The following is a 24,624-nucleotide window of genomic DNA, read 5'->3' on the forward strand; positions in this document are numbered from 1 at the left end:
TATTCCAGGATGGAAATATCATTTCAAATTCCTGATATTGTTTTAGGTTACGTTTGTAGTTTGAGATTAGGCATAAATATCTTATTTGCTTGCACTGTACATAATTACATTTATAAAATTGAGTACAAGTGGAAATGTATTCAACAGTTTAGGTTGCTTTAGAAAATGAATTAAAATTGGGACTTTTTTTCCTCTTAAACCTTTCAAAAAGGATATTGTAAATCAGAATTGGCAGAACTGTCTTTGTTCTAAAATGTTTTCCCCCTTTAGGAAGTAGTTCTAAAAGATGGAAGAATTGAAAGACTAAAGTTGGAACTTGAAAGAAAAGATGCTGAAATCCAGAAGCTGAAAAATGTGATCACTCAGTGGGAGGTTTGTATATATTTACTGTTGTAAAGTAAACTAATTCTATAAATTTGTACATTTTCTGTTTTTATTATATTGAAATATGTTTAATATTTGATTGATAGAAATAATATTTCTGCTATTTAGGTTTTTTTAATGCATTAATTATATATAATCTGAATGACAGTATATTTTTATCATAGTAAAATACATATAACATTAAATTTGCCATTTTAACCGTTTTTAAGTGTACAATTCAGTGGCATTAAGTACTTTCTCAGTGTTGTGTAACCATCACCACTATTTCCAGAACTTTTTCATCATCCCAAACAGAAACTCTGTACCCATTAAACTCCCTATTTCCCCTTCTACTGTAATCCTTGATAACCTCTAATCTCTGTAAATTTGCCTATTCTAGGTACTTCCTATAAGTGGAATCATGATATTTGTCCTTTTGTGTCTACCTTATTTCACTTGGCATGTTTTCAGCATGCATATCCATGTTGTAGCACGTATCAGAACTTAATTCCTTTTTATGGCTGAATAATACTCCACTGTATGTATATACCATATTTTTTGTTTATTACTCTGTTGATGGACACTTGCACTGTTTCCACCTTTTGGCTATTGTGAATAATACAGCTATGAACATTGATGTACAAGTATCTGAGTCCCTGCTTTCAATTCTGTTCGTATATACCTAAGAGTGGAATTTCTGGATCATATGGTAATTCTGTGTTTAACTTTTTAAGGAACCATCAAACTGTTTTCCATAGCAGCTGTACCATGTTACATTTCCACCAGCAATGAACAAGGGTACCAATTTCTTCACATCCTTGCCAACACTTGTCATTTATACAATTTTTTTTTAAACACAAACCTATTACTCTCCTCTTTTCTTAGGCTTTTAAAAAAATCTCTTATTCATCTCAAGTATCATTCTCTTTTTGAACTAATATTTATTCACTCAACAATTATTTGTTGAATGCCTGTAATAGGCCAGGTGCTTTTCTAGACCCTGTGTATGTAATAGTGAAAAAGAGTCAAGTTCCAGCCCTGCTGGTTCTTATATTTCCCTTCCTCGTCTACTCATGCCTTTAAGAATTATCCCTGTTAAAACCTTTTTGAACTGCACCCACTTCTGCCTTAGTTTTTTCTTTGTCATTTATATTTTCTTTTGCTTTTTTTGAGCATTTACCATGTGTAAGGCACAGTGAATACAAATATGAGTTAGTAAGAAGCTCATAGTCTAATGGAGAAGGTAATCATGTAAATAATTGCAGTACAATGTAGAATTTGTGATTGAGATCTGACAGAGTGCTCCAGAAGCCCAGAAACAGGAATAAATCCGTTGCTGCTATTGAAACTTGGTAAAGGTTTCACCAAAAAAAAGATAGTTTTTCCAGATAGAACAGTGCATACAAGGCATGAGAATGGTAGGAAATGCATTGTTACTGATGTTTAGAGAAATGCGAAGTTGTAGAAGGTGAGATTGGGGGTGTTAGTTGAGGTCAGTATTTGAAGGCATTTGCATTTTAGACACGGAGAGGGCAGTGAAGGCTTTAGAAGGGAAGTGACATGAGAATTTTTTTGTGGAAGATAATGCATATAGCTGAGGCCTGGAGTGAAGACTGTCTGGTAACAAAATTAACAGGTACTGAGTGTAAGAGGAAGAACACATTTTGAACTGGTTTGGGGAAACGGAACTAATAGATCTCGTTTTGGACATGTTGAGTTTGAAATGGCTGTGGATGCAGGCATAGATGTTCAGGATGTTGAACATCTGTGTTGGACACATTGGAGTCACACCATACGTGCGTTTAACTTTGTGTTCTCTTTTTCATGAAGTTAAAAATACTAATGAGGGCACTGTATATTTCATATGTTCTTTATTATAAATTGCACAGTACTAGGATTTTATACTCTTATGTTTTCATAGATACATTTACTCTTCAGGATTGTAAATGCAAAACTATATATGTTATTTTTATCGCAGTATAAAGAATATTCAGGGGTAATTTTGTTCATTTGCAATTTTTGCTTTATGAGCTGGCTTTAGGTCTTGAAGACTAACTAAAGACATGCTTCCATATACACTGATCTGAACCTTGGAGAAAAGGCTTGAGCTAGAGTTTGATGAGATATTAACATTGATTGAAACCCTGAGAGTGAGAATTTCATAGTGGATACAGTTTTATATTCCCAGTAGATATATTTCTATATTCATAGTGAGTATAGTTGTAATTGACTGTATTTGTTTTTCCCCTTCATATTTTTATGTTTCCATCTGACTTATCTCCCTCTTTCATTACTTAGCTTCTCAAAAGTCCTACTCCCTTTTATGTTTACTTCTTCCATTCAATGTATTGTCTGCAGTATTACTCAGTAACATTATTGATTTATCCTCAGCAATTTACTGGACAGAGTATTTAGTAAAAGTCATCTACTGGACTTAATTTAAAATACATCAACTTTGTTTTACAAGAAAGATTTTTGAATCTGGTAACTTGTGTACATATCTGTGTACATGTTGAGAGAAGAAATGACAAATTTCTTATATTGATCTGTTTTCTTTCCCTGACCTCTTGTATTTCTATAGTTACTAAATATATTGTTTTCTCTAATGTATTAAATATTTATAAATACTTCAGTGTGTGCTATAAGACACGTTGAATAAGAGTAGTGTAGGGGAAAAGTTCCCTGGAATATGGATGTTAATGTGGGAACACAATTCCAAAATTGTTTATAATGTATAATTGTGTCATTCATGTAGTTTGAAAAGAAGCTAAGCCATTTTTTTTAAGTTGAAAAATAATTGAAAGATATTTCAGTAAATTACTAATTCATTTCAGCCAAAATGTAAGTAATTCAAAAATTACTTTAAAAATATTTAATGAAATAACAAAAGATTAGTAAAGCCTTAACTGAGCAAATATAAAACTGTGCTGTACAGTAACTACTACACGTGGTGTAAAATTAATACACTACATGGGTTTTAAATACATAAAAGTAAAATTTAAAATTTTTATATATAAAAATTAAATAAAATAAAAATTGTAATTAAATAAAACTAAATACAGTTGAAAGTCATTTTCTCAGTAACACTGGCCACGTTTCCAGTAGTTAGCAGCCACATGTTGGACAGTGGCCGATAAAGAACAGATACAGAGAGTTCTAGTATAGTACTGGTATAGAACTATGAATCATTTTTCTTTTTGTTTTCATATAATTATTTTGAATTGTATAAGGATTTTATTTGAGGAAGAAAAGAGAAAGACTCTTCAGGAAAATTTAGTTTTATTCTGAGTTTTCTCCACTTTTACTCTACTCTTTTTAAATACAGTCACCTATAATATTGATTTGTATTATTATACGAGGGATTTAATTAAGTAGTAGATAGTTGTGAATACATTTTCCTCCATCTTTTTTCTTTCAGAAGTAATTTATGTCTTTGAGCAAGCCTAGATTCATAGCTCCATAAATTGGTAGTAAATCGTTAATTATATCATTTACTTTTTAAAAATTAAATCTTTTTTCCTTGATTATTAGGCAAAGTATAAAGAAGTAAAGGCAAGAAATGCACAGTTATTGAAAATGCTTCAGGAAGGTGAAAGTAAGTGATTTCTGTGTTTTTAGAATTAAAAGTTAATCTTAAAAATATTTGAAGATAACTTTTCAAGATATATGATTTATTAATTCAACAAAATAAAAAGGTTTCCCAAAGGATACAAACTGGATATTGTTGATAATTTTATTATTACAAGTCTCCTTTGCAGCACCTTAGTATTACACAAGTTTACAACTATTCAGCTAAGAAACTCTTGAAATTTCAATTCTTATGAATTATTGGAGTACATTTAGAGGCAAAACAAGAAAACATTTGCTTAAGATTCTGTTTATTAATTATTAGAGGAGAAGGCCTGTCATGATTTTAGGTTTTCCTTGTACCCCCCCCCGCCCCCCGCCACCAGCCCCGACTCTTCATACTTTTGCTGCCACTCTAAACTTTTGGCAGTAGATTACCAGCAGGAAGCCAAGGAAATCAATCAAAAAAGATTAGAGATAATAACATTAGTAAAGTTGATGTTATATGAAACCCCCCAAATCAATTGCATTCCTGAATATGAATACCTAGTGATGCTAACCTTGAAAGCTCTCTGAAAATTTTCCATTAATAACAGAAAGGGAAGCGTGTATTAAATTTGCAAAAGAAAATGAACCATAAAAGAGACATAAAGAAAGACATGAATAAATGAGAAAGTCTTCTGAACAGACAAAATTAAGTGTAATAAACAATTTCCCTTGTTAACAAATGTTAATGAAATCCCACATATAGCTCCTGTGAGTACTGTATAGCACTTGAGAAATTATGAAGCTCACCTTAAAGGATAAGTAAACAAGATACCCTAAATTGTTTCAAATATGAAGATACTGGGAGTGGAATTGTCCAACCAAATATTTAAACTATTAAATAACAGTTATCAAAAACCAGAAATCATGTCCAGCTGAACAGAATATATAGTCTTGAAGTAGAGTCAAATACTTTTTATAACTTTATGACTTTTATAATATAACTTAACTGTTACAAGCTTAACTATGATAAAATAGAAGTTAAATAATAATGGGAAAAGGCATTATTTGAACAATTAGATATCAGTGTCCTGAGATTAATTTAGATATGCTTGTCACTGAGCTCCATGTGGATCATTTAATGAATAAAATTATGAAAATAATTGTTTACAAGATGTATTTCTAATTGAAGAAAGTAAGGGTATCATTGAACATTGGATGTATGATTTTTAAATACCTAAAAATAAAGTAATATTCCTTAAGGAAACGTTTGTGAAAAATGAGAAAATTAACTGATAAAAACTTACTCTCAAAAATAGATTAAAGGGGGCTTACCTGGTGGCACAGTGGATAAGAATCCTCCTGCCAATGCAGGGGACACAGTTTCGATCCCTGGTCCAGGAAAATCCCACATGCCGCAGAGCAACCAAGCCCATGCGCCACAATTACTGAGCCTGTGGTCTAGAGCCCACGAGCCACAACTGCTGAGCCCGGGTGCCACAACTACTGAAGCCTGTGTGCCTAGAGCCCATGCTCTGCAGTGGAGAAGCCACTGCAGTGAGAAGCCTGCGCATGGCAACGAAGAGTAGCCCCCGCTTGCAGCAACTAGAGAAAGCCTGCACACAGCAACGAAGACCCAACACAGCCAAAAATAAATAAATAAAATAAATAAAGTTTTAAAAATAGATTAAAAATGGCTACCAGTAAATAATATCAGTGTCCATACTCAGTGCTATAAGTAGTCCAAGTAGAACAATTTTATACAGGACCATGACGTGAAAAATACAGTACGTTAGAGTTTACAAACTCTAGCATTTATAATATAAATGCAGTCAGTTATGTTACAGTACAACATGTGTTCCTAAAAATCACTAATCTCTATAAAATCATACAGTTAAAACCACAAAGTTTATGGGGAAAATGGAGTTAGGAGCATACAATACTCAAAAATTTCATCAGTGACACATTTAAAAAAAAAAGGGAACCTATAACAGTAACAGTTTTATACATGTTAAAATGGTTGAATACATAAATACTATAATAAATATGGCACTTCACTTTGAAGACAACCTAAAGTTTGCTGTAGAAGTAGGTTTCAGAAGGGTTGCAGCTTGTGTGTGTTAACTGTTAAGTGATGGAAGGATGGAAACTTGGTGTGGTTCTTGACACAGTGCGCTGAAATAGCTGGTAGATATTTGAGGTGTGTGAGTGGGTGCAGTTTTCTTTGTTCATGAAATTGTGCTTAAGCATTAAGTACACAATTCATGTTATGTTCATGTTGTTCCCTGATGTATCAATCTCTTTGAAACACAAAACAGCATTATAGGAAAATTGACTGTAGTTAAAATATTACATAATTGTTAAAAATCACTACTTCTCAGTGAGTGTGTTTAATTCTGAGGATGGAGGAGTAGAAAGTATAATTTGTAAAAGTTCCCAAGTTGATTCTTAAGGGACTGTGATTTGTTTCTTGACACAGCATCTCACCTTAGTGCATATCATATTAAACTGTGAAAAATAAGTTTGAATGACAGAGTTATATTGGTGGAGCTCTGGTGATATCAGTACTCTTATATATTTGGACATTTCCTCCTTTACTCATTTTATTAGTTTTACCTCTTCAGTCTCTCCTAGCTTTTCAAAGTTGAAGAATTAGTTTTTCATATATTATCCTTTACCATAGGTTAAGTAAATTGTCAGCCATGTGGAAATTTTTAAAGCTTAGGGAACACAGAGGCCAAAGAACAGATCTCTTGCTTCCCCGAAGAGGGAAAAACCTCTAGATGAATGAACAGTTCTGAGACCACAGATGTTATATGATTAACTGTGCTCATATGAGCTAACACTTATTTGATAGTGCTTTAATTGTATGAAAAGTCATATAAAAATAATTCTTGTGGACCTTATGATATGCACACCTTGACAATTTAACAAAACAAAACAAACAAAAACACTCTACATTGTTTTTAAAATCTTGCTTTAAGATTAGTTGAGGCATTTTAAAGTTTTTTTCCCTATGTGAAATATTTTATTTTCTCTGTCCTTGTCCTTTTTAGTATAAATGGAAAAAATTAATCTTTTGTCATGTCTGTACAATTAATATTTTAACACCACAGAAATGTAGAATTTCCCATAAAAGCTGCTGTGGTGATAATAATGATCAGAATTTACCAGTGAAAATTAAGAGGTATATATAGGGTCAAGGAATACATTAAGTATGAGGACAATTAATCTTTGCCTGACTGTATTGCTGTCTTGGTTCAGTAAAAGTATTGTTAAAGTATCTGAGTGATTGAAAAGATTATACTGCTGTTTTTCCTTTTTTGTCAGTGAAAGATAAAGCAGAAATACTTCTGCAAGTTGATGAATCACAAAGTATCAAGAATGAGCTAACGATACAGGTAAGAAAAACTATATATAGGACTGGTTATAGTAAGCTGTTCTTTAGTCCTGAATTATGAAACTTGACTAAACAAAAACACAGCCCATCAATACTGCAAACCATACTTCATTATTATTATGTAATAGCAAATGATTGAAAATTCTGTTTACTGAACTGAGGGAGGTATGTATGTCCTAAAGAATAGGGGAAGATAAGGTTGTATTTTAGTTGATGTGGGCTGAATATAGAGATAGAAAGGACAGACAGAACTTATCCTGTTCATGGACTTGATTTTCTCCCCTTCCCATCCTTATTCTTTGGTCTTGTCTTAGAACAGTGAGCTTGCCCTATGTATCTTTAATATACAGCTGAATAAAATGCCTAATTGAAATTGTTTGTGAGGAGAGAGGTTCTCTTCTAATGCTCATTAATCTCATAGTCAAAAATCATCATTGTGAATAACAATTAAGAGTATTTACCAAAAAAGACCCAAAAAAGTCTTTTTTTATTGAATATTTGGTTATAGGTAACTTCACTTCATGCTGCGTTAGAACAAGAAAGATCTAAAGTGAAAGTATTACAAGCAGAATTAGCCAAATATCAGGTATGCTTTTATAATTATGAAAGTGTTTTCATCACAGATAATACATTTGGAATAGGTATATACATGTGAGAATAAAGGTACTATTTTATTCTTAGGCCAAAATTTATTCACCAAACATATTGATGATTTTGTTATTATTGGTTATATAATTTACATCATAGAAAATGTTAAGTTTATTCTAGACATTAGTATATACAGCAATAACTAAAGTAACTCAAAAAGACCTTTGGTACTACATAGATGATGTGGGATATGTGCCAGTGAACCTTATCGAGGGAAGGTACATAATGACATTTATCCCATTATATAATAAGTTTTATCACTTGGGTACAGCAATCTCTCCTAGATATCTTCATTGTAAAGATATCTTTTCCCCTTTGTAATTAATAAATAATATGTGAAGTTATAGTTTGAGATTGTATGAATATCCTTTTCTTTTTACCCAATGATTTTAGCATCCAGATTAATGATATTTTTATCAGTTATTATTTTGGTAGTTGCAAAATAGTGATTTTTCTAATTCTGTCATTTCGTCTGCATTTACAAGATGGCATTCAGCATTTTTTTCAGGGTGAAGCAGTAAACAATATCAGGGCTTTGTTTCAATATATGTGTATATGTATATTTGTGAATACACACAAACACATATATTTGTATATACATATGTATGTGTGTCTATGTCATGATATAAAATGAGTTAATTGATGTGGGGGTCATAGTCAAAAAAGTTCGAAAGCCACCACTGGTGGCCTAGAGAACATAAAAGTTGTTTAGCTCCAGCTTTGACATGTCATCAATCCAGGAAGGAAGATTCCCTTTGCCTGGGAAGCTTTGAAAAGGATCTTTGAATTATTATTATTTTTAAAAAACTCTTGTTTAGAAGAAAGGTAAGAGTTTTAAGCTATATAACATTGGTACCTCTGTATAGTGGGTATCTACCTTGTAGAAAGTTTTTTAGTAAATTTATTTTTTATTTCCCTGCTATCAGGAAATCTTATTTTTAACACCTGTCATTATACATCTCAAGTTTCATATAACCTCTTCGTACTTTTTTTTCTCTGAATGAATCTTTGCAAAACTTTTATTTGGTCAGGACTGAATAACAGCATTCTCATACTTGATTTTTTTTTTTTTTTTAAAGAAGGTTTGTTGTAGACATGTTTTTGAACACCAGGAGGGAGGTTATGGGCAGAAAAAGGGTGAAACAAAGAGAAGCTGCCAACATTATTAAATGGGTCTGGGTTCCATGTGCCCTTGATATAACCACCACTCTAAAAAATGTGCTTTCACAGACAAGTAGTTCCCAAACTTGGCTGATCATCAGAATTTCTTGGGAACTTTTTGATTGTTCAGCCCACTACTAATTATCATAAGTAAATAGGCTGGGACAAAGTCTAGAGATCAGAAAAAATTACTACTTAGGTGATTCTAGTAATTAACCAAGTTTGAGTATCATTGCCATAGTTTACAAAAATGTAGAAAAATTATAAAATTATTATAAATGCATCAAACCATTATTTATGGTTAAAATGGAGGGTAGAATAGTTATGGATGATTAAATTTTTTTGTACCTTTGTGCTTTCCATATTTTTAAAATGATTATTTGCTTTTTGAATCAGAGTAAGGCAGAAAATGTTGTTAAAAGTAATTAATGAAAAATACTTCCTGTCTTTTAAGCCACCTTTCTCTTTCTTTGGCTCAAGTCAAATACCACTGATGGCATTTCATTTGGAGGAAATTAAATACAGATTTATATATGTCACTGAGCAAATAAACCCACTGATGAACAAAATCAGATTTCTAATGCTGTCTTATATGAACAAAACTATACAGAACTTGAATTAGAAATTGAATTACCCAAAAGGGTAATGAAGTGAATCACCAAATTTGCTGATCATATGGAGCAAATTGTCTATTTTGATCAATTTTTTTTGGCTGCATTGGGTCTTCGTTGCTGCGCACGGGCTTTCTCTAGTTGCAGCGAGCAGGGGCTACTCTTTGTTGTGGTGCACAGACTTCTCATTGCAGTGGCTTCTCTTGTTGTGCAGCATGGGTTCTAGTCGTGCAGGCTTCAGTAGTTGCAGCACGAAGGCTCAGTAGTTGTGGCATACAGGCCCTTGAGCACGTGGGCTTCAGTAGATGTGGCGTGTGGGCTCAGTAGTTGCGGTGTGTGGGCTCAGTAGTTGCGGCGCGCAGGCTCTAGGGCACGTAGGCTTCAGTAGTTGTGGCGTGTGGGCTCAGTGGTGTGGCTCGCAGGCTCTAGAGCATGGGCTCAGAAGTTGTGGCTCACGGGCTTAGTTGCTCTGCGGCACGTGGGATCTTCCCAGACCAGGTATCGAACCCTGCATTGGCAGGCGGATTCTTAACCACTGTGCCACCAGGGAAGTCCTGACCAAAATTTTTATTTAAAAAAAAAATCTGGGACAGTGCAAATGAGCTCTGAAAAATAAGATACTGGTGATCAGACTAAGTCCGGACCAGTTCAAATAGATAACTGTTTTCTACAACCTACTTTAACCGTTTGTAAAAATAACAAAGGTTATTGCTATTTAAAATACGTAAAAATAATTTAGTGGTATGTTCATTCAAATTTGCAACAAACTCAGAAAAGAAGTTCCTTCCTTTTCATAGTCAAATATGCCTTTGATCTCATTTATTCTTGAAAAGAAAATGCCCCCAAAATGTTATTTCCTCAATAATTTACCCTATTTTTCTTTACAGGGTGGCAGAAAAGGGAAAAGAAACTCTGAATCCGACCAGTGTAGGTGATTCCATTAGCCTTTGAGGTCAACACAAAAATTAAAACTTTCAGGGTTTTGCAAAAATGTATATATTTAATGCTGTGCAACTGCTGAACTATGCAGTTTTTGTTGAAGAAACTTAAAATGATTAGCTCACTAATGGTTTATAATTTTATGTCCTTTTGGCTTAAAGTGAAAAGAAGAAAAATAGAATTCCAGCACAACTCAATGATTATTGTTTACTATTCGTACTTCTTATCACTTTAGTTTTTCATCAGTCAATAAAATTAATTTACTCTTCCATTAATGTTTGATTTTTTTAAAATTTCAGAAACAGTGTGAAAGTATTGTTTTTGCTTATAGCACAATCAATTTAATTGGATTTAAGCTCAGTGAATACTTACGCAGCACTTTGTGCATGCTAAACCCTACAGAACATACAAGATATCCTCAAATGGCTTATGCTCAGAGGAAATAGAAGGTGGGGGTGGGTAATGGCAGCAGCAACAAAAAATTACCATACATATTAGAGTGTGATATCACATTGTTTGGAAATTGAGAAAACTTGCATGAGATATTGGGTTGGCCAAAAAGTGCCTTCGGTTTTTAAGTAAAAATAAAAGACACATTTTTCATTTTCACCAAGAACTTTATTGAACAACGTATTCACCCTTTTGTTCCACTACCTTCTGCCATTTTTCAGGCAACTTCATAATTCCATCTTCCCAAAACTTTTTTATCTTTTTGAGCAAAGAACTGTTCCAGGTGCCTTTTACAGTCTTCCAGGGAATTGAAATTTTTTCCATTAAGAATTTTGTAAAGACCTAAATAAATGGAAATCCAAAGGTGCAATGTCTGGTGAATACAGCGGATGAATCAGAACTTCCCAGCTGAGCTGTAACAGTTTTTGCCTGGTCATCAAAGAAACATGCAGTCTTGCGTTATCCTGATGGAAGATTATGCATTTTCTGTTGACTAATTCTGGATGCTTTTTGTCGAGTGCTGCTTTCAGTTGGTCTAATTGGGAACAGTACTTGTTGGAATTAATCGTTGGGTTTTCTGGAAGGAGCTTATAATAGAGTACTCCCTTCCAATCCCACCGTATACACATCACCTTCTTTGGATTGAAGACAGGCCTTTGGTGTGGTTGGTAGTGGTTCATTTCACTTGCCCCATGATGTCTTCTATGCCACATTATTGTACAGTATCCACTTTTCATCACTCATCACAATTTGTTTTAAAAACAGAACGTTTTCATTACGTTTAAGTAGAGAATCGCATGCGGAAATAAGGTCAGGAAGGTTTTTTTCGCTAAACTTAGGTAGAACCCAAACATCTAAGTGATTAACATAACCAAGCTGGTGCAAATGATTTTCAGTGCTTGATTTGGATATTTTTGAGTATGTCGGCTATCTCCTGCGTGGCATAAAGTTGCTTGTTCTCAGTTAATGTCTCGATTTGAGCACTATCAACTTCAACTGGTCTACCCAACCATGGAGCATTGTCGAGCAAGAAATCTCAGGCACGAAACTTTGCAAACCACTTTTGACACGTTCAGTGAGTCACAACACCTTCTCCATACACTACACAAATCTTTTTTTGCATTTCGGTTGCGTTTTTACCTTTCTTGAAATAATACAGCATAATATGCTGAAAAAGTTGCTTTTTTCTTCCGTCTTCAATTTTAAAATGGCTACACAAAAATTCACCAATTTTGATGTCTTTTTTAAAATGCACACTGATATGACAGCTGTCACATACAATCTAACAAAATTGTTTTGAATGAAGTTAAAGACAACTAAGTGCTACTAGAGCCATCTTACGGAAAAAACCGAACAAACCTTTTGGCCAACCCAGTAGTTTTTTGGAAGGTGGATACCTTTTCTGTAAATTTTTTGAGAAGCATCCTAGGCAGAAGGAGCAAACTCTGGGCTGAAATATTTATTTAAAGGACAGTCTGGCTTGAGGACAGAAGTGTGACACACTGAGAATAGGAAGAGTGTTGATGTGGGGGAGGAATGAAGATAGATTTTTTTTTTATTCATATAATCAGCAGTTTATGGGATTGATTTTTTTTTTTTTTTAGTGTAGTCAGTGATATACAAATATGATTCATTAAAATACAGAGTTTTTTGCTTTATAACAAAGGCAAACACATAAATACTGGTATTGGCCTCCAAAACCAGCATTATATGAAAGACTCCACTTCATGACAGTCTTTAATAAGAAAAAATACTTAATGTCATCATTGTTTATATGTCTGGCTTCTTCCATGCGGTTACATGAACCTTGCAAAGAATTGTGGCTTATTATTATTCTCAACACTTAGTTCTCTATGTATCACAGAGTAGATGTTAAATAATTATTTGTTTAATTAATTGATAAAGTGGTAAAGCTTTTAAAGATAGTTTTCCCCTAATTTTACCTTTGATTAAGAATAGGTACCATCAAAACCTACTTAATTACTTAAATATATTTGGTAATCCATGGTACCATATTTTTCAATCCAGTGATGAACAAAATCAAATTTCTAATGTTGTTTTATAGGAACAAGCCAGACAGAACTTGAATAGTTTCAATTATAATTGAATTACCCAGGTAGTTAATGAACTGAATTACCAACGCCTATCACATTATCATCTGCTTTTGATTATTTACCTATACACTGTCCATTTGGTACATTATCTAACATCTAACACAGAGCCTGTCACATGGTAGACACTCAACAGATACGCCATTTTCTACTAGTGTATATATGGTTTAAAATCACCTGAGCACATAGATTATCCTGTTTTGTGTTGGGTATTCTCTGGAGTACTGCACTCATGACTTTGTTTTTCCTGCTGATTTTTTTTCATTGATTGATGTATCCAGTTCTGTGGGCTTAATCTGTCACTTCTAGGCCAATGTCTCAATTTCAACAGAGAAAGCTTTATCTAGTAAGAGACAGAAAAGACAATCAGTTGATTTCTTCTGTTAGATTGATTTCTCAGGCATCCCCTTTTAATAAATATCTTTACTCAGATTCTTTTCTGCTTCCTGAATATGCAATGAAATTATTGATAGCTTACTATGTGTTAGGCATTGTGCTAAGTACTAGAGATGCAAATATCCACAATCAATTGGAAGAACATAGAAATGTAAAGAAATATTCATAAAATATTCTAATAAATAATACTGATGTATTCAAATTGCTGTTGGTGTACAGAAGAAAATACATCTTACTCTTTTAAACATTTTAGACATCTTCTTTGGGATTTTTGACATTTTCTATAGTGTGTTAGTAAAGCCAACACTCTTGAACTAGAGCTTTGTTCAAGTTCTATTACTTATTAGTTGTATGGCCTTGGCTCATAATAAATATTCAATAAATAATTGAACAGCATGAAATTTGGTATCTAATGAGAATAGTCAGTGGAAGTACTGGGTAAAAATTACGTAAGATGCCATTTTTACCTGCAAATTATTTTCAGTCTAATATGAATAAACAAGCATAGCACATAAGTAAATGAAATTCAAGATAGAATACAGTGGATTCCGTAACAATTTTGTGGAAGGAAGAGAGTATATTTGTTAGGGAAGTCCAGTGTTACTTATTAAAAAGCTAATGTTTTAATTGATAAGTAGCTTTCCCCGAAAGTTTTAAAGGGCAGAGGTTGTTTGACAAGAAAGGAAAATTTAAAAAGAGGGGTGAAGGAAAAGCAACGTTTACATGTTCAGGGAATAGAAAGATAACAAGGCATGTGTTGAGGAGCATACCAAGCTAATATAATAATACTTAATTTTTGAGTTTTTGAAAACAAAAGTTTATGAACAAAGAAGTGATGCAGTCAAAGTTGTCCTTTAAGAAGATTGAAATGGTAATGATGTAATAGAAAATTATAGAAGAATTAATTTGGAAATATCAAGGAAGCTTTTATAATAGTAGAAACAGGACATAAAAAGGATCTGAACTAGGGAGGTGGCAGTGGGATTCAGAATACAGAATAAAAAAATTCCCAGGGTGGAATTTAACAAACTTTTGTAGAGTGAGGAAAAGAACAAGGGCATTAGACATGAAAAGCAAGATCTCTAGCCTAAATGAGAGTGAGGATGATAGTGCCATTAGTAAGGTACAATGATGGAGGAATTTATGTGGGGGAGATGGACAGAATTAACTTCTGACTTTTTAAACTGGATTTGCCTACAGAAAATCTGAAAATAGTCCAAGAATTTGGAAATATAGATCTGGTCCTTTGAGGGAAGGATGGATTTGGGATCTGGGATCCATCTACAGTTAAGTTGTATAAATAGTTGACATGCCCAAAGGAAAAAGTTTTTGAAGAGAAATACTGCTGAGGACAGACTTTGGAAATGGTAGGAAACAAGAGAGATTGGTGAGAAAGGTGGGAGGCATGGTTATGAATGTTGCATAGAGGTCTCAAGTTATGAGCCTGAGGAAAAACTACTGGTTTTAACAGAGAAAGAACACATTGATGACTTTCAAAATAGCTTTTTCAGTGGCACAGAGCAAGGCACTGAGGAAAAAGTTAAACTCTGTAACACTTTTGGCAGTTATAAAAAAGGGCCCCCAAGGTGCTTTGAAGGGACTACATGGTTGAGTGAGGGTTGGTTTGTTTAAATTTAGGACTCAGTAGACCTTTACTATGTTCATGAACAAAAAGGAGCCATTTAAGAAAACAATGAGACATTTTTAGCAGAGGGGACGGAGGCAAGATGGCGGAGTAAGAGGATGCAGAGTCCGTGTCTCCTCACAACTAGGGCACCTACCAGACACTGGTGGGGGACGTTGACACCCAAGGGGGACAGGAGGAACCCCTGAGTGACTGGGTAGGACACGGGGGAGAGCAAGGGGGTAGGATAAGTGGAGGTGGGATGGGAGCAGTGCCCCTGAGGGCGGCTGGGGCAGGGGAGAGGTGCCGACGCCTGGAGAGGCCCACTCACTGCAAGGGGATCAACAGGGATGGGGAGAGACCCTTGGGGGGATTGGAAGGGAATGTGGCTGGCATTCCCCTGCCCAGTTGGGCCCCAGGGAGCCTGCTGTGGTCCCCAGGCCTGGTCCTCTGCCCTCTGAGGCCCCCTCTGGCCACGTGGGTCCTGGGGACATAGGAGGGAGGGTAAAGGAAGAGCAGAGGCCAACAGGGAGGGACCCTTGGGAATCAGAGGATCAGAGTGGGGGAACGAGGCTAGTGTTTCCCCTGCCCACTCGGTCCCTGGCAAGCCTGCTGAGGTCTCAGGCCTCATCCACCACACTCCGAGGCCAAAGGCACTCCAGGGACCCATCCCACCACGCTGAGCCTAGCCCTGCTCCCATCCCCCCCAGGGCCTTTACTGGCCATGTGATTCTGGAGCCTAGACCCTGCTCCCCACCTAAACCCTGGCCCCCTAAGCCCCACCCCCATCTAAGCTCCTCACCCCCCACAACCAAGGCCTTTTCTGGCCCTTTATTTTTTTGTGGGGGGCTATTGTGATTCTGTTTTACTTTCTGATTGTTTCATTGATATTTTTATTTTTTCTAATGTATCTGTTTTCTAATTTTTTGTTATTGTTCTGCTTTTTTTTTTTTCTTTTTGCCACACTGTGCGGCTTGCGGGATCTTGGTTCATGGGTCAGGGGGCTGGCCTGAACTCCTGCGATGGGAGCACTGCGTCCGAACCACTGGACTAACAGAGAACCTCAGACCCCAGGGAATATTAATCAGAGTAAGGTCTCCTACAGGTCCTCATCTAGGTACCAAGATCTGGATCTACCCAACTGCCTGCAAACTCCAGTGCTGGAAGCTTCAGGCCAAACAACCAGTAAGACAGGAAACAGTCCCACCCATCAAAAAAAGTGAGATGATGAAAAAACATGTTAAACACGAAGAAGCAAGGTAAAAACCTACAAGACCAAATACATGAAAAGGAAATAGGCAACCTACCAGAAAAAGAATTCAGAGTAATGATAGTAAAGATGATCCAAAATCTTGGAAATAGAATAGAGGCACGGATCAAGAAAATACAAGAAATGTTTAACAAAGTCCTAGAAGAACTAAAGAACAAAGAGATGAACAACACAATAACTCAAATGAAAAATACACCAGAAGGAATCAGTAGCAGAATAACTGAGGCAGAAGAACGAATAAGTGAGATGGAACTTAGAATGGTGGAAATAACTGCTGAGGAGCAGAATGAAGAAAAGAGAATGAAAAGAATTGAGGACAGTCACAGAGACTTCTGGGACAACACTAAGTGCACCAACATTCGAATTATAGGGGTCCCAGAAGAAGAAGAGAAAAAGAAACGTTCTGAGGAAATATTCAAACAGATTATAGTCGAAAGCTTCCCTAACATGGAAAAGGAAATAGCCACCCAAGTCCAGGAAGCACAGAGAGTCCCATACAGGATAATCGCTAGGAGAAACACACCAAGACACATATTAATCAAACTAACAAAAATTAAATTCAAAGAAAAAAATACTAAAAGCAAGGGAAAACCAAAAAAATAACATACAAGGGAATCCCCATAAGGTTATCAGCTGATTTTTCAGCAGAAAATCTGCAGGACAGAAGGGAGTGGCAGGATATATTTAAAGTGATGAAAGGGAAAAACCTACAACCAAGATTACTCAGCAAGGATCTCATTCAGGTTTGATGGAGCAATTGAAAGCTTTACAGACAAACAAAAGCTACGAGAATTCAGCACCACCACACCAGCTTTACAACAAATGCTAAAGGAACATCTCTAGGCGGGAAATGTAAGAGAAGAAAAAGACCCACAAAAACAAACCCAAAACAATTAAGAAAATACATATCAATAATTACCTTAAATGTAAATAGATTAAATGCTCCAACCAAAAGACACAGACTGGCTGAATGGATACAAAACCAACACCCATATATATGCTGTCTACAAGAGACCCACTTCAGACTTAGGGATACATACAGACAGAAAGTGAGGGGATGGAAAAAGATATTCTATGCAAATAGAAACCAAAAGAAAGCTGGAGTAGCAATACTCATATCAGATAAAATAGACTTTAAAATAAAGACTGTTACAAGAGATAAGGAGGGACACTACATAATGATCAAAGGGATCAATCCAAGAAGAAGACATAACAATTATAAATATTTATGCACCCAACATAAGAGCACCTCAATACATAGGGAAAATGCTAATAGCCATAAAAGGGGAAACTGACAGTAACACAATAATAGTGGGGGACTTTAACACCCCACTTACACCAATGGACAGATGATCCAAACAAAATAAATAAGGAAACACAATCTTTAAATGACACAATAGACCAGGTAGATTTAATTGATATTTAGAGGACATTCTACCCAGAAGTGGCAGAATATACTTTCTTCTCAAGTGCACATGGAACATTCTCCAGGATAGATCACATCTTGAGTGACAAATCAAGCCTTGGAAAATTTCAGGACATTGAAATCATATCAAGCATCTTTACTGACCACAATGCTACGAGATTGGAAATCAATTACAGGGAAAAAAAACTGTAAAAAACACAAATGCATGGAGGCCAAACAGTGTATTACTAAATAACCAAGAGATCACTGAAGAAATCAAAGAGGAAATTTAGTAATACATAGAAACAAATGACAACGAAAACACGATGAGCCAAAACACATGGGACACAGCAAAAGCAGTTCTAAGAGGGAAGTTTATAGCAATTCAAACTCACCTCAAGAAACAAGAAAAATCTCAAATAAACTATTTAACCTTACATCTAAAGCAACTAGAGAAAGAAGAAGAAAGAAAACCCAGTCAGTAGAAGGAAAGAAATCATAAAGATCAGAGCAGAAATAAATGAAATAGAAACAAAGAAAACAATAGCAAAGATCAATAAAACTAAAAGTTGGTTCCTTGAAAAGATAAACAAAATTGATAAACCTTTAGCCAGATTCATCAAGAAAAAAAGAAAGAGGATGCAAATCAATAAAATTAGAAATGAAAAAGGAGAAATCACAACTGACACTGCACAAATACAAAGGATTATAAGAGACTATGACAACTATATGCCAATAAAATGGACAACCTAGAAGAAATGGACAAATTCTGGCAAAGGTACAATTTTCCAAGACTGAACCAGGAAGAATTAGAAAATATAAACAGACCTATCACAAGTAATGAAATTGAAACTGTAATTAAAAATCTTCCAACAAACAAAAGTCCAGGACCAGATGGTTTCACAGGTGAATTCTATCAAACATATACAGAAGAGCTAACACCTATCCTTCTCAACTCTTTCAAAAAATTGCAGAGGGGGGAACACTCCCAAATTTGTTCTACAAGGCCACCATCACCCTGATACCAAAACCAGACAAAGATACCACAAAAAAGAAAACTGATTTTGAAAGATTGGTTCAACATGGCAGAGCAGAAGGATGTGCTCTCACTCCCTCTTGTGACAGCACCGGAATCACAACTAAACTGCTGAACAATCATCAACAGGAAGACACTGGAACTCACCAAAAAAGATACCCCACATCCAAAGACAAAGGAGAAGCCACAATGAGATGGTAGGAGGGGTGCAATCAGAATAAAATCAAATCCTGTAACTGCTGGGTGGGTGACTCACAAACTGGAGAACGCTCATACCACAGAAGTCCACCCACTGGAGTGAAGGTTCTGAGCCCCATGTCAGGCTTCCCAACCTGGGGGTCTGGAAGCGGGAGGAGGAATTCCTAGAGAATCAGACTTTGAAAGCTAGCAGGATTTGATTACAAGACTTTGACAGGACTGGGGGAAACAGAGACTCCACTCTTGGAGGGCACACACAGAGTAGCGTGCACATTGGGACCCAGGGGAATGAGCAGTGACCCCATAGAAGACTGAACCAGACTTACCTGCTAGTGTTGGAGGGTCTCCTGCAGAGGTGGGGGATGGCTGTGCCTCACCGTGAGGATAAGGACACTGGCAGCAGAAGTTCTGGGAAGTACTCGTTGGTGTGAGCCCTCCCAGAGTCCTCCATTAGCCCCATGAAACAGCTGGGTAGGCTCCAATGTTGGGTCACCTCAGGCCAAACAACCAACAGGGAGGGAACCCAGCCCAACCCATCAGCAGACAAGCAGATTAAAGTTTTACTGAGCTCTGCCCACCAGAGAAACACCCAGCTCTACCCACCACCAGTCCCTCCCATCAAGAAACTTGCACAAGCCTCTTAGATAGCCTCATCCACCACAGGGCAGACAGCAGAAGCAAGAAGAACTACAATCCTGCAGCCTGTGGAACAAAAACCACATTCACAGAAAGACGAGATGAAAAGGCAGAGGGCTATGTACCAGATGAACAAACAAGATAAAACCCCAGAAAAACAACTAAATGAGGTCGAGATAGGCAACCTTCCAGAAAAAGAATTCAGAATAATGATAGTGAAGATGATCCAGGACCTCGGGAAAAGACTGGAGGCAAAGATCTAGAAGATTCAAGAAATGTTTAACAAAGACACAGAAGAATTAAAGAACAAACAGAGATGGAAAATAACTGAAATGAAAAATATACTAGAAGGAATCAATAGCAGAATAACTGAGACAGAAGAATGGATAAGTCACCTGGAAGACAGAATAGTGGAATTCACTGCTGCGGAACAGAATAAAGAAAAAAGAATGGAAAGAAATGAAGACAACCTAAGAGAACTCTGGGACAACATTAAACACACCAACATTTGCATTATAGGGGTCCCAGAAGGAGAAGAGAGAGAGAAAGGACCCAAGAAAATATTTGAAGAGATTATAGTCAAAAACTTCCCTAATATGGGAAAGGAAATAGCTACCCAAGTCTAGGAAGCGCAGTGAGTCCCATACAGGATAAACCCAAGGAGAAACATGCCGAGACACATAGTAATCAAATTGACAAAACTTAAAGACAAAAAAAATTACTGAAAGCAACAAGGGAAAAATGACAAATAACATATAAAGGAACTCCCATGAAGTTAACAGCTGATTTCTCAGCAGAAACTCTACAAGCCAGAAGGGAGTGGCATGATATATTTAAAGTGATGAAAGGGAAGAACCTACAACCAAGATTACTGTACCCGGCAAGGATCTCATTCAGATTTGACAGAGAAATCAAAAGCTGTACAGACAAGCAAAAGCTAAGAGAATTCAGCACCACCAAACCAGCTTTAAAACAAATGCTAAAGGAACTTCTCTAAGTGGGAAACACAAGAGAAGAAAAGGACCTACAAAAACCAGCCCGTAACAATTAAGACAATGGTCATAGGAACATACATATCGATAATTACCTTAAACATGAATGGATTAAATGCTCCAACCGAAAGACACAGGCTCGCTGAATAGATACAAAAACAAGACCCATATATATGCTGTCTATAAGAGACCCAATTTAGACCTAGGGACACATACAGACTGAAAGTAAGGGGATGGAAAAAGATATTCTATGCAAATGGAAATCAAAAGAAAGCTGGAGTAGCAATACTCATATCAGATAAAATAGGCTTTAAAATAAAGAATGTTACAAGAGACAAGGAAGGACACTACATAATGATCAAGGGATCAATCCAAGAAGAAGATATAACAGGTATAACTATATATGCACCCAACATAGGAGCACCTCAATACATAAGGCAACTGTGAACAGCTATAAAAGAGGAAATTGACAGTAACACAAAAATAGTGGGGGACTTTAACTCCTCACTTACATCAATGGACAGATCATCCAAACAGAAAATTACTAAGGAAACACAAGCTTTAAATGACACAATAGACCAGATAGATTTAATTGATATTTATAGGACATTCCATCCAAAAACAGCAGATTACACTTTCTTCTCAAGTGCGCACAGAACATTTTCCAGGATAGATCACATCTTGGGTCACAAATCAAGCCTCAGTAAATTTAAGAAAATTGAAATCGTATCAAGGATCTTTTCTGACCACAACGCTATGAGATTAGAAATCAATTACAGGGAAAAAAAGGTAAAAAACACAAACACATGGAGGCTAAACAATACACTACTAAATAACCGAGAGATCACTGAAGGAATCAAATAGGAAATTAAAAAATACCTAGAGATAAATGAGAATGAAAACACGACAATCCAAAACCTATGTGATGCAGCAAAAGCAGTTCTAAGAGGGATTTATAGCAATACAAGCCTACCTCAAGAAACAAGAAAAATCTCAAATAAAAAAATGTAACTTCACCCCTAAAGGAAATAGAGCAAGAAGAAAAAACCAAACCCAAAGTTAGTAGAAGGAAAGAAATCATAAATATCAGAGCAGAAATAAATGAAATAGAAACAAAACAATAGCAAAGATCAATAAAACTAAAAGCTGGTTCTTTGAGAAGATAAACAAAATTGATAAACCTTCAGCCACTCTCACCAAGAAAAAAGAGTGAGAGGACTCAAATCAATAAAGTTAGAATTGGAAAAGCAGAAGTTCCAACAGACACGCAAAACACAAAGCATCATAAGAAACTACTACAAGCAACTCTATTCCAATAAAATGGACAATCTGGAAGAAATGGACAAACTCTTAGAAAGGTATAACCTTCCGAGACTGAATCAGGAAGAAATAGAAAATATGAACAGACCAATCACAAGCACTTAAATTGAAACCGTGATTAAAAATCTTCCAACAAACGAAAGTCCAGGACCAGATGGCTTCACAGGTGAATTGTGTCAAACATTTAGAGAAGAGCTAACACCCGTCCTTCTCAAACTTCCAAAAAATTGCAGAGGAAGGAACACTCCCAAACTCATCCTATGAGGCCACCATCACCCTGATACCAAAACCAGACAAAGATACTACAAAAAAAGAAAATTACAAACCAATATCACTGATGAATATAGATGCAAAAATCCTCAACAAAATACTAGGAAACAGAATCCAACAACACATTATAAGGATCATAAACCATGATCAAGTGGGATTTATCCCAGGGATGCAAGGATTCTTCAATATACGCAAATCAATCAATGTGATACACCATATTAACAAATTGAAGAATAAAAACCATATGATCATCTCAGTAGATGCAGAAAAAGCTTTTGACAAAATTCAACACCAGTTTATGATAAAAAAACTCTCCAGAAAGTGGGCATAGAGGGAAACTACCTCAACAAAATAAAGGCCATACACGACAAACCCACAGCAAACATCATTCTCAATGGTGAAAAACTGAAAGCATTCCCTCTAAGATCAGGAACAAGACAAGGATGTCCACTCTCTCCACTGTTATTCAACATAGTTTTGGAAGTCCTAGCCACAGCAATCAGAGAAGGAAAAGAAATAAAAGGAATACAAATTGGAAAAGAAGTAAAACTGTCACTGTTTGCAGATGACATGATACTGTAAGAGAATCCTAAAGATGCCACCAGAAAATCACTAATGAGCTAATCAATGAATTTTGTAAAGTTGCAGGACACAAAATTAATGCACAGAAATCTCTTGCATTCCTATACACTAATGATGAAAAACCTGAAAGAGAAATTAAGGAAACACTCCCATTTACCATTGCAACAAAACGAATAAAATACCTAGGAATAAACCTACCTAGGGAGACAAAAGACCTGTATGCAGAAAACTATAAGACACTGATGACAGAAATTAAAGATGATACCAACAGATGGAGAGATATACCATGTTCTTGGATTAGAAGAATCAATATTGTGAAAATGACTATACTACACAAAACAATCTACAAATTCAATACAATCCCTATCAAATTACCAATGGCATTTTTTTACAGAACTAGAACAAAAAATCTTAAAATTTGTATGGAGACACAAAAGACCCCAAATAGCCAAAGCAGTCTTTAGGGGAAAAAACGGAGCTGGAAGAATCAGACTCCCTGACTTCAAACTATACTACACAGCTACAGTAATCAAGACAGTATGGTACTGGCACAAAAACAGAAATATGTATCAATGGAACAGGATAGAAAGCCTAGAGATAAACCCACGCACCTGTGGTCAACTAATCCCTGACAAAGGAGGTAAGGATATACAATGGAGAAAAGACAGTCTCTTCAATAAGTGGTGCTGGGAAAACTGGATAGCTACATGTAAAAGAATGAAATTAGAACACTCCCTAACACCATACACAAAAATAAACTCAAAATGGATTAGAGACCTAAATGTAAGACTGGACACTATAAAACTCTTAGAGGAAAACATAGGAAGAACACTCTTTGACATAAATCACAGCAAGATATATTTTGATCCGCCTCCTAGAGTAATGGAAATAAAAACAAAAATAGATGGGACCTAATGAAATTTAAAAGCTTTAGCAAAGCAAAGGAAACAACAAACCAGAGAAAAAGACAACCGTCAGAATTGGAGAAAATATTTGCAAACGAATCAACGGACAAAGGATTAATCTCCCAAATATATAAACAGCTCATGCAGCTCAATATTAAAAAAACAAACAACCCAATCCAAAAATGGGCAGAAGACCTAAATAGACATTTCTCCAAAGAAGACATACAGATGTCCAAGAAGCACATGAAAAGCCGCTCAACATCACTAATTATTAGAGAAATGCAAATCAAAACTACAGTGAGGTATCACCTCACACTAGTTAGAATGGGCATCATCAGAAAATCTAAAAACAACAAATGCTGGAGAGGGTGTGCAGAAAAGGAAACCCTTTTGTACTGTTGGCAGTAGTGTAAATTGATACAGCCACTATGGAGAACAGTATGGAGGTTCCTTAAAAACTAAAAATAGAACTACCATATGACCCAGCAATCCCACAACTGGGCATATACCCAGAGAAAACTGTAATTCAAAAAGACACATGCACCCCAATGTTCACTGCAGCACTATTTACAATAGCCAGGTCATGAAAGCAACCTAAATGCCCATCGACAGACAAATGGATCAAGAAGATATGGTACATATATACAATGAAATATTACTCAGCCATAAAAAGGAACGAAATTGGGTCATTTGTAGAGATGTGGATGGATCTAGAGACTGTCCTACACAGTAAACTAAGAAGGAGAAGAACAGAT

The 24,624-nt window shown here is 35.8% G+C and overlaps 1 protein-coding gene and 1 long non-coding RNA gene across 5 annotated transcripts in view; one reads left to right on the forward strand and one right to left on the reverse strand.

Annotated features, from left to right (window-relative positions):
* GKAP1 (G kinase anchoring protein 1) overlaps nucleotides 1-10,949 on the forward strand; it is an 81,427-nt gene extending 70,478 nt beyond the window's left edge. For 2 of the 4 annotated variants that reach the window (XM_027094209.1, XM_027094207.1), the window contains exons 8-12: nucleotides 271-372; nucleotides 3,895-3,958; nucleotides 7,246-7,316; nucleotides 7,824-7,901; nucleotides 10,623-10,945. In XM_027094209.1, the coding sequence (XP_026950010.1) occupies nucleotides 271-372; nucleotides 3,895-3,958; nucleotides 7,246-7,316; nucleotides 7,824-7,901; nucleotides 10,623-10,670 (363 nt within the window). In that variant the 3' untranslated portion in view covers nucleotides 10,671-10,945. Of the gene's footprint in view, nucleotides 1-270; nucleotides 373-3,894; nucleotides 3,959-7,245; nucleotides 7,317-7,823; nucleotides 7,902-10,622 lie in introns of all 4 variants that reach the window. The other 2 variants (XM_027094206.1, XM_027094208.1) reach the window with 2 other exon arrangements.
* The window catches only part of LOC113613480 (uncharacterized), a 68,348-nt gene that overhangs the window by 8,470 nt on the left and 35,254 nt on the right, over nucleotides 1-24,624 (reverse strand). The window contains exon 2 of the long non-coding RNA XR_003430271.1: nucleotides 13,413-13,578. This is a non-coding gene — a long non-coding RNA (uncharacterized LOC113613480). The remainder of the gene's footprint in view (nucleotides 1-13,412; nucleotides 13,579-24,624) is intronic.

The sequence above is a fragment of the Aethalodelphis obliquidens genome, unplaced genomic scaffold, assembly GCF_003676395.1.
Source record: "Aethalodelphis obliquidens isolate GAN/ISIS:26980383/991018 unplaced genomic scaffold, ASM367639v1 scaffold88, whole genome shotgun sequence".
Classification (NCBI taxonomy): Eukaryota; Metazoa; Chordata; class Mammalia; order Artiodactyla; family Delphinidae; genus Aethalodelphis; species Aethalodelphis obliquidens.